General features: G+C 34.5%; 1 protein-coding gene across 2 annotated transcripts; it reads left to right on the top strand.

Moving 5' to 3' along the window:
• The first annotated feature begins 1,266 nt into the window (after positions 1 to 1,266).
• Positions 1,267 to 10,911, top strand: LOC133797943 (transcription factor GAMYB-like). 2 transcript variants are annotated; one of them, XM_062236077.1, is made up of 5 exons: positions 1,267 to 1,349; positions 1,799 to 1,887; positions 7,216 to 7,642; positions 9,105 to 10,101; positions 10,252 to 10,911. In XM_062236077.1, the coding sequence occupies exons 3-5, from the start codon at positions 7,283 to 7,285 to the stop codon at positions 10,557 to 10,559; spliced, it is 1,665 nt and encodes a 554-aa protein (XP_062092061.1). In that variant the 5' UTR covers positions 1,267 to 1,349; positions 1,799 to 1,887; positions 7,216 to 7,282; the 3' UTR covers positions 10,560 to 10,911. The 2 variants fall into 2 exon arrangements, with proteins under 2 accessions (XP_062092061.1, XP_062092062.1); XM_062236078.1 differs by lacking the exon at positions 1,267 to 1,349 and adding an exon at positions 1,389 to 1,605.
• Positions 10,912 to 11,149: the final 238 nt, after the last annotated feature.

Consider the following 11,149-nt stretch of genomic DNA (forward strand, 5'->3'; position numbering starts at 1 on the left):
TTCCCGTCCCATTTAATATTTGGGGATTAAAAATTATCCCCGTCCCCGCCCCGTTCTCCATTTAGACGGGGATTCCCCACCCCATTAGGGGTGGGTCCCCGCGGGGCCTCGTCCCAATGTAAAAAATATGCATCCCTACTAATGCTAGACTTAAATGACCTTTCTTTTTCAACTATATTCGATAAATTTTAACATGCTCATACTTTCCTCAACTCGAATTTTGAAGCAATTGAGTGCTTAGTATTCAATGATAAAGATGTGATTAAGAAGATAAATGTAAAACTACAACAGTCTTGGGGAAAAAGAGACCACTGCTGTACATGTGTGTTTTCGGTATGTGGATAATATACATCACGCCAATTTTCAGAAAATTTTAAATAATTTGTGGTACTAAAATCAATATTCAAATATTCTTTTGTACTCTCGTATAAAAAAAACAGACACTAGTAAAAGGAGTACACCAATAGTCCTTTTTAGGAAACTACTAGATAATTACTCAATAATTTTTCTTAATTAAATATTAAAGAATAAATTAATTAGTGAAATGTGATAATATCTACACACGTGTGATGCATATCTTATGCATTTTGATTTCAAATTTGATATAAAAAATTCTCAAATAAATAGGAATTGATCGTAATAATCTCTCATAATATCTAGGGACAATACATTGAGTAATTGAATAAATGTTATCTATAAAATAATAATGAATTTAATTAAATATGTTTATTTATTTAATAAAAAGAGTAAATCTATTTTATCATTGAAATTTTCAAGGACTTGATAGAGGTCTTTGTGGATAACAAATTAATTAAGTGTGATTATGCTACAAAGTGAGACTTATAGATGATATAATATGCCATTGAATTGAAAAAAAATGTTTCCGATAGTTAAACAGCCACCAAAATTCATAATTTTTAAATTAAAAGTCAAGGCGTATCCGTACTTAACACAATACATACTATTTTTAAAAAAAGAGGAAAATACCAAAAAGTCCACTTATTAGTAGCCATACTCCAATCAAATAAACAACCAAAGAATACACATGAACTTAAACTACACTAACTTTGTGCTGTACTTTTATGTTGTGTTATTATGGATATGTCACTTTCACTTGTTGTGACACTTTTTATATTAATTCACGCTAATTAATAAATATAATTATACTTTATTTTTAATTGAAAATATTTAATTATGAATATTAGAATATTATAAAAGTAATTTTTTTAATAAAAATAATTGTTATAAAATATTATAAAGTAATACTATGATGGAAGTGAGAGAAAGAAAACTAAGGAGGAAAACAACCGGAGAAAGAAAAAGTGATGGTGAGATGGAAGAAGATTAAGGTATGTGTAGTCTTCCTCCTTTAATTTAGCCTATTCTGTCTCGTGTTTTGCCATTTCTACACTGAGTTTCCTCGTTATTCTCTCCAAATCTTCCACCTTTCTCTTTCTTTCTCTCTCTCTCTCTCTCTTTCTTTATGTACATCTCTTCTCTTTCTTTCAATATGATTCACTTTCTCCAATGAAGAATCTCAGTCTCAGTCTTGATGTGCTGCGCTCTTTACGCTCAGATTCTCCTTATTTTCTTTCATAGTTTGAGGTTTCGATCTCGACCCACATCGCAATTCTTCCACTTTTGTCCTTCAATTACGTTTTCTAGGGTTTCTGTTGAATCGGATCTATCTAGGGAATTTTACTCTGTTACTATCAATATTGAGGGCCTAATCTGAATTTTTCGTTTTGTTTTGTTTTTTTAAGCTGACTTTTGATGATAATTGGGAATTTACATGTAGGTCTTCGCGATTTGGTCAGCTCAGCACATTAATTCATCAGATATAAAAAAATCACAATATTTTTATTGATAGTTTCCACCAAGAATCAGGTAATTTATTTCCACTTTTTCTTTTAAAATTATATTTATATATTTTTTTATGGTAAGTGTTTCGAATTGAATGAATTGGGGTTTTTTTTTATATATAATTTATTTTAAGCATGGTCTTTTTATAGCAAATAAGAGGACCATAGCAATAAATGACAATTTAGTGTACCATTTCTCTTATGAGCATTTTTTAATTAATTCACTAATACGGTGATTATGTTCACTCTCATGATTCTGGTCTGGGCATGGTTTTTTTTTTTTAATTATAATTTTCACCTTTTTCTATAATTTCGAATTGCAAGTTGTTTATGAAGATTTAGTCTGACACGAATGGGACTTTTCCTTGCTGCGTTTCGTCTGGAAATGTTTGCAGTTTTCATTGTCTTGAACTGGTTGTTATAATTGGATTTGTTTTAATTTCCTTTAGTGTATTCATGTTACTAAGGTTCTCACTGTAGACTATACTTTGAGTCATTTGTTTATACGGATAAATACATAATAAACACGCTGGAACTAGCAAACATGGGCATGCACAAGCAGTCCGCAAACTTTCACATGGTATTGGTATCATTTTTTAATAAGAAATGAAACTTGTGTATTAAGATCACAGGTGATATCATCTTTAGTTACATCTACAAGTGGTAATCATTATTTGGCGCTAACATTTCACTCTATCCCAATAAGGATTGGAGATCATCTTCCAAATCCTGAAAGATCCTAATATTTTTCTTTAGCCATGAACACAAAACTGCCTAAACAGCTGCGTTCCATAAAGACTTCTGTTTGCCTCCTAGTACCACTCCAAGAACCAAGGCTGTCCATCTGGTGCATAATGTCCTGCAAATCAGCAGGCCATACCCAAGTTACGTCAAATTCATGTAACATTCTTGACCATAAGATGCCGGTGAATGGGTAGCATACAAAGATATTGTTGCTAGTTTCAGTTCCAGTTTGCACAGAGCACAACTAGGATAATTGTATAGGAAATGTTTCCTACACTAAATTTTTGTTGAGTATTAAGCTTTCTCAATGTAAACAACCGCCAAAACACCTTTACTTGTACTAGACTTTTCCTGTCTAGGTTATTAATGCAAACAATAGAAAAAGGTGTAAGTTTAATGAACCTTAGCTAAGGCGTTTTCTGTTTTTCTCCTTACGGGTAGCTGTCTGCAAAGAAAAAAATAAAGAAACAGTGATTTTTTTTTTTTTAAATAAAAAAAAAATTTAAATGAAACCCATATAGCATCCTGAGAAAGAGCTGTCAAAAAACAAAAAAAAAAGAAAGTGAGTCGCTGTTCCTAGTGCTGATTGTAGTTGGAATCCTAGAGCTCTTACTTAGCTAAGGTATTTTTTTCCCCTTCTTGAACTTATTAGTCTTTTGGTAGACTATAATAATAGATTAATTGTTATCTACTATGTTTTTATTTTAGGAAAGAAAAAGGAGAATGTAATAATAGATTTGGATGAAGACGAATGGGGGATATTGATAGTGATAATGAGGATGATAAGGTTATAAGAAATGACAATTCTTCATAAGATCTTTGAACTAACGATGAGTTGGAAGATGATTTATGAGTCTAATCGTGTTTACTATCCAAGCTTGTTCAAGGATAGTAGAACCCGGCATTGTAGTTCTAGAAACTAGACTTTTTATTTTTAAATTAGAGTTTTAGACAATTTGTGAGACATTTTATGCTATGTTTGGTTGAACATGTATTATGTTGTCTTTTTTTAAAAAAAAAAAAATAGTATTTGGTTTTACGTTATGATTTTTTTAGTTTTAAATCTTAATGCTTGGTATGTTTAGGTATTTTTAGAAGTATTTTTCTAATTGAATGTTTGAGGCTTACGCCTCACCCTACGAAGAAAAAATGTCTTGGTACTTAACATTGCTTGCAAGAGAATAATTGTAAGCTTTCTTCCTTCCAAACCCTTCTATTTGCAATTGACGTACAACTAGTAGATGAACCATCACCATGATTACGTATTTTATCTGTCGAAATTCCCGTTTGTTAAGATTTTTATGGAAATTAAGGTCCACCCCGCCCCACCCCATCCCATATCTTCCCAAAATTAAATATTTTTTTTTTCCCAGGCTTGAATATGATGTGCTGAAATTTCCTGATATCTTACTGAGATGAACTTCCATGTGCTTCTATAAGCTACTGTAAAACTCTTGGCAGTATCTCACCCATTTTTTGCTAGCTTGATAACTTTATGCCATGATGTATCTTTTTCAGGAGGAAAGCACCATAGTCGTTCATTGGTTAAGGTTTGTTACATTTTAAAATGTTGCTACTGCCTAACCCCACTCCTATCTTCTTAGGTAGGCAAATAATTTTCTTACTGATCAAATGTTCTCCAATGTAATCCTCCCCTCCCCCCATAGAAATTCTTAAAATCTTTTTATCTCTATTTTCTTTCTTCTATCCATCTAGTCTTCAACTAATCTTATCCAGAATTGGGTCTCGAAAATCTGGTCAAGTCAATTACCCCACATTTTTTTTGAATACAGATCTCCTAATGAGCTTTCATTGTACCATGATTTGGATTTTGAATCGTAAAAATTAAAGCAATTTTCAAAAGCTTAGTAATAGTGGCACACGTGGTAGTACACATAATCATATTAGTGCAACTATGAAAGACAGTCTAAGAAAAAAAACACCAACACATCTTAAACCGATAGTGGCACACGTGGGATGTTCTTCAACCGATCTTAACTGGCATTGTTGAAGCCCTTGGTGAGGCTGATGTGGCATTTGTGAATGTGGTAGCGGGGAGTTAGGGGCTATGCCTAGAATCTTGGGACACTTGACAAGGATAGCGTTTTTAAGGCAAGTAGAAGCTAACTGAAGAGGCTTAGTCTTTTGGATACCCGTGCTCTTAATCTTGTAGTTTCCAATATGAGTTTGATGCATAATGAAGTACAAGCACTCTGGACCCTATGTTAGAATTTTTTTTATGGCTTCTGTTGTGGGGCAAGTTGAATGTGCATGAAGTTCTTCCAAAGAGAGCCTTTCCTTGCCGCCTCTCCGAGTTGGTGTCTATTATGCATAAGGGGGAGTGAGACTGTCAACCATCTATTTTTTCATTGTGATTTTTCACTGAAGCTGTGGTACAAACTGTTAAATGAGTTTAGTCTGTTGGGGTATTCCTCCTCAATGTGAGGAGCGTTTGATGTTCCATATTACCGGGGGCAAGGAGAAGAAGATTCTTTGGGCTACTGCCGTGTCGGCTTCTTTCTGGGGAATTTGTTTTGAAAGAAATGGAAGGCTTTTGAAGGATTCTCTAGCGATGTCTTTTGTATAAGATCAGGTTATGGGTAACTGTTCTTTTTTTATTTTGGTCTGTATCACACTTTTCTTTGTGATACTGCTGGTTTTTTCCAACCCCTATTTTCTCTATTGTTAATACAAGGCAGTTTTATTTTAAAAAAAAAATCTGAAAGCAGTGGGTCCCCACTTTGGATTATTAATATCCTAAGTTACGGGGCAGCAGTCAAAGATAACTCGAACTAGAGTTTCTTGTTGATGGGCCTCAACCATATTTACCCATGTTTTTAAAATATAAAATCTCTCCAATTATCAGCTTCTGAGCTCTGATGAAACATTTACATTTCCTTAAAGAAGAATAAAAAAAATTCACGGGAGATTACAGACTTGATATTACTCATCAGGCTCTACTAATGATCTTGGATAGTGCTCTTAAGAAAGCTGGGAGATTGCAAGGCCCAAATGGAAAGCTAGAACATGGCCGTCAATACGTAAGATGTAAGCTCCTTCTACTGCACCTCAAGAACCTCCGGTCTTCCTCACATCGATGTTCTGGTGGACAACACCGCTGGACATGGGATGCCGTCCAAAGAATTTACTTGTTACTAATTGAATATAGCCTTTTGTTCTTCTTTGTGCATGTGAGAACAGAGAAAGGTGTTCTTATTGAAGTTAAACCATTTGCTCAGTTACCAAGAGCATTTAAAGAGGTTCTGTGGTGTCATGTTGCAATTATTACAGAAACTTAGCATAAGTGCTAGTGATAAGCGCGAGAAACTTTATCGGTGATCAAGAATTCTGTCACCCAATATTTGCCGGTCGATTCTCGCAAAGTAGGTCTATCATACAGTTTGAAGGAATTGGTGAGGATGCAAGACTATGTGACCACAATTAGCAATGATGGGAACCTTGTTTTTTTGGTTGGTGCCATGACCCACCGGAAGCTTGAACCAGACTATGTTGAAGACCAACCAAATAGCAGTTTCTGGTTTTCCTCTAAGTGCAGGATATTGTACCACAATGATTTGCCAGGCGTTGGAGAAAAAGTGGAATATACTGTAGTCTATGCTCATCCCATCACTTGATTTAATTTCCAGTAGTTTTTAGGATTGAATTTGGTAATCTATACTCTTTTGTCACCAGAATATTGTTCTTCGGTATAGAATGATAAATAGCCATTTTTGTCAAATATTATTAATTTCTTTTCTTCCTGATCCAAGAAAGAAGCATGGTATTGAGTAAAAAAGGTGTGTTATAATTTACTTATTAGCTTTTGTTGGAGTATACCCCATCATTGCATGGACTTGCTGTGCTTCAATTTGAAAGGGGCCAAAGCTGGATAGATCCTTTAGGTTACAGCAGCAAAGGCTATTTTCTAGGCTCTTTGGATGGAAAGAAACAGTAGAATCTTTCAAGATGTAGAGAGAAATGTTTTGATTGCATTTGTGATAAAATTAGACATTGGGTAGCTATTTGGTTGTATAATGTCTTAAGAATTCAAACGTGCCTTATTCTCTGAATTTGATAAGATTAGACATTTGGGCAGCTTTTTGGTTATATTATAAAGAATTCAAAGGTGTTGCATTCTCTGATTTCGTCAGAGATGGGCAGTTTATTTGTAATGACTTGTAATTTTTATTTCTTTGTTTGTTTTTAGGCTTCTGCTTTTAGTGGTTACTTCCACTCACTTTTTTCCTTGTATCATTAACCTATTATGTGTAATACAACTATACAAGCTTGAGGTTTTGTTTTTAAAATAAAAAGAATATGAAAATCAGAACAACATATCCTACTTTCATTTTCAATTTATTTAAGCAATTAAACTTGTTAATCCAAGCAAGTCCTTTTTTTTGGACTTTGGGGAAGAAGTGTAGTACCATTAGGCTTATGCCTACGACCACAACCAAACCCAATTATTTATTTATTTATTTTTTAAATATGAATTTATGGTGTTTTCCATGGATTACTCTATTTTATTTGCAGAAAATTTTATTGGTTGTCATAGTGCCATGTAAATAAGAATATCTAATATTTAACTTGTTATTATCTACATGTCCAGGTTCAACCTACCATTTGCTTGTTTCTTAGCTCTTGGTAGGCATTTTTAATTGATATCAAATTTAGAGATGAGCGGGTCAACAAATGAGAGTGAAGACGGGCAAATCTCCAAATATCATAGTGATTCACCATTAATTGATGATAATAATGGAGGGAGCTCAAGTGGGGGACTTGTTTTGAAGAAAGGGCCATGGACGTCCACTGAAGATGAAATTTTGATGGACTATGTTAATAAGCACGGGGAAGGTAACTGGAATGCAGTTCAGAAGCACTCAGGGCTTTCTCGTTGTGGCAAAAGTTGCAGACTACGATGGGCAAATCATTTGCGGCCAAATTTGAAGAAGGGTGCTTTTTCTCAAGATGAAGAGAGGTTGATTATTAAACTCCATTCTCAGATGGGGAACAAGTGGGCACGGATGGCTTCACAAGTGAGTATCAGTTATTTTATTTTATTATTATTATATTAAAAAGATCACGTTTAAATTTGTAAACTGCCAAACACTAATAATCCAAATTAATAAATCAAATAAACAAAACACATCACTAGAAATTAAGGCTAAATTCTTAAACAAACTGCATTTTAACGTTCAAATACAACATAAAATAAGTCTCCCAAATTGTAAAAGGCTCAAAGCATAATACATGTAAAGCTAACTCCAATTCTAAGGTAAAAGTTTAGATTGTCGTTGCAGCCTCAAGTGCTTTTATTTCATATTTTTGAATTAATGCTAGGTTTTTATACAATAAATTCAGTCCTAGGCTAAACTTAACAATTTAAATTCAGTCCAAAGGTGTAAAGCCTTTAGGCTTTTTTGTTTTCGTGCTTCACTCCACGACGTGCCTCAAAAATATATTTTTAAACAATGCATATGGTATTAACCACAGGCATTTTTATCTGTGCCTGTTGTCTTTATAAGCTTTGTTTTTTGGAGTATAGCAGGAGAGAGAACTAATATACGCTTCAGTATTCCTTAAAAACTATACTACTTATTTCAGTTTGGTCCTTAAAGTTTTTAAGTTTTAGCAATTAAATCCTTTTTACTAGTACGAGTCATTTTTTTTATAGAATTAATTATAAAAAATCATGCAGATTAAGAAAATTTCTTTTCCTAAATGCATTTAGATGCTTACAGATGAGGAATACGTGCTTTTTTTTTCTTTCTTGTAAAATTTTAAATCTTTGCTTTTTATTGACAAGTTATTTTAAATCTTTGTTAGTATAAAGGACTTGCTAGAAAATTATAAGTTTAATTGCTAGTATAAAGGACTTGCTAGAAAATTATAAGTTTAATTGCTAAAAGTGAAATTTTGAGGGAATGTTTTAGCTTCTGGGTTTGCTACAGTAAGAATGGAGATTCAGATCCACATGGGGACATACCTAACAATTTGCTAGAGTTTCCTATCTTCCAAAGAATAGTAGGATCCAATATCCAGAAAAAAGTATTAAGATAAATAAACTACTTTACAGCGCTGACCTATTAAAAATATGTTATGCCTCTTTCTGAATTTATAGATATAGAAATTATGTAATAAGGTTTTAACAATATCAGCCGTTATGGGTCCCCGAACTATACCATTTACTATAATTGGGACCCTACGATTCTTTGGGAGATAGGAAACTCTAGCAAATTGTTAGGTATGTCCCCATGTGGATCTGAATCTCCATTCTCATGATAGCAACCCCAAAACTAAACCATTCCACCTATCCTTATGGGGTATGCATTTCATCTTTAACTGTAATCAGAAATAATGAGAATTTGAATTTATGTATATCAAATAGTCTTTATGTACTATCAGTAATACTTCTCTACCCGCTTTAGTTCTCTAATCGAACAAATATCTTTCATTTAGCAGAGGAGATAATTAACAGTCTCTTTTTACTGTTCGTAGTTGCCTGGTCGCACCGATAATGAGATAAAAAATTATTGGAATACCCGCATTAAGAGACGTCAGCGGGCTGGCTTGCCCCTGTACCCTGCTGACCTCTGTTTGCAAGCATGTCAAGAAAATCAAGGGCAGAGTACTGGTGGAATTAATTGTGGGGATAATGGACAAAACGATCCCATGCAGGCTAATAGTTTTGAGATACCTGATGTTGTTTTTAAAGGTTTAAAGGCAAACACTGATGTATTGCCTTGTGTTTCAGAACTGCCAGAAATGTCTATGAATTCTATGCTTATGAAAGGTATAGCTTCACCTCAATGTTATAGTTTCATACCCTCAACACTTAACCGCCATAAGCGTCTTCGAGAAACATCAGATGATTTTCCAGATTCCAGTGGGTGTGTCCAGAACGGATTTCCTCTGTTTGACCAGTGTCAGGTTAATTGTGGCAAAGTTGTTAGCCCGTGGTCAACTTTTCAGCACGATCTTGATCCTAATAAGAGCCTGCTGTCTTATGATGTAATGCAGGGTAGCCATGCCCTTTCAAATGGCAATTCTTCTGCTTCCAAGCCCATTTATGGGAATGTGAAGTTGGAGCTCCCTTCACTCCAATATACAGAAACTGATTTAGGCGCCTGGGGCACTTCTCCCCAACCACCTTTACTTGAGTCGGTTGATACTTATATTCATTCTCCTCCTACAGTTGGTGTGTTTGAGTCAGAGTGCTCTACACCACGCAATAGTGGCCTGCTGGAAGATTTGCTTCATGAATCGAAGACTCTAGGCAGTGGAAAGAAGCATTTATCTGAAAAGAGTTCAAATTCATCAAGTATTACTCCTTGTGACGTGGTTGATAATAGCCCTTTAAATTTTTGCGAAACTGAATGGGAGGACTACAGAGAATCTCCTTTTTGTCATTCTGCTACTTCACTTTTCAACAACGAGTGCATTAGTAATAGTGGAAGCTCCATGGAAGAACCACTACCCTTAAACACCTTTCCTGGTAATTTTCCTTCTTTATGGCTTGGAAAAAGGTTACATTTTATTGTTTATTAATATTATTTTACTAAGGAAATGCTTAATTGTTTTGTTTTTTGTTTTTCTTGTACAACAACTATTCACATTGACGCAACTGCCATTGTTATTCTTCCAGGGAGCACTGTGAAACTAGAGCCATTTGAAACAGATTCAGTCACAGCGAAAGAGAGAGAACTAAGTACGCAAATGAATATTCGTCCTGATGCGTTACTTGGGTCAGAATGGTTTGATCAGACTACAGGGTACCTGGACCCCACCTTGGTGAGCGATACCATTGCCACAGTCCTAGGTGATGGATTGGCAAATGACTACAACAAGCACATGGCTAGCGGCACTGCTTCGCTAGGTCAAGAGATGATGGGCTTTGGTCATTGTGCGTGGAATGCCATGCCATCTGTGTGTCAATTGTCTGACCGCCTCTGATTTGATAAAATCTTTTACCACTTTCATTCGTGTTCATGATTTGTTTGATCGGAGTGGTACTCAATTCCTGAATCGTCAGGGACAGGAACTGAGTGAGACTTGACTTAGTTTTTTCGTTTGGCATGAAACATGGTTATTTTGTTCGTTGGTTATGCTTTTTTTAGTTGCTCTTTTAGCAAAACTATGGATATATGCAAAGCATAACTGTTTTTAGTGTTTTAGTTGGTTGCAGGATCAGCAGTGCTTGGGGAATAACTATGCTTTTTTGAACATTGAACGTTGAACTTTCGGATTGTGGATTCTGCTTATTAGCGAATTTGATTTCTCTTTTAATGCTCACTCATTTTTCTTACTTTTTCACCCCTAATAAGTATTGCATTAGACCATTTGTATTGTGGTTTTCTAATTTAGACGTAAGCACGCTCTAGGAGATTAGAAACCTTTCACTTATTTTCCTTCTACATTTTTCTTGCCAAACAAGATGATTTTCCATCTCACTTCCCTCCTATTAACCTTTTTTTTTTTTTAAAAAAAATTATTATTATTATTTTGGTTTGAACCGTATACAAGTGATTGATGGATAAAATTAA

This window comes from Humulus lupulus, chromosome 8 (assembly GCF_963169125.1).
Source record: "Humulus lupulus chromosome 8, drHumLupu1.1, whole genome shotgun sequence".
In the NCBI taxonomy this organism is placed as follows: Eukaryota; Viridiplantae; Streptophyta; class Magnoliopsida; order Rosales; family Cannabaceae; genus Humulus; species Humulus lupulus.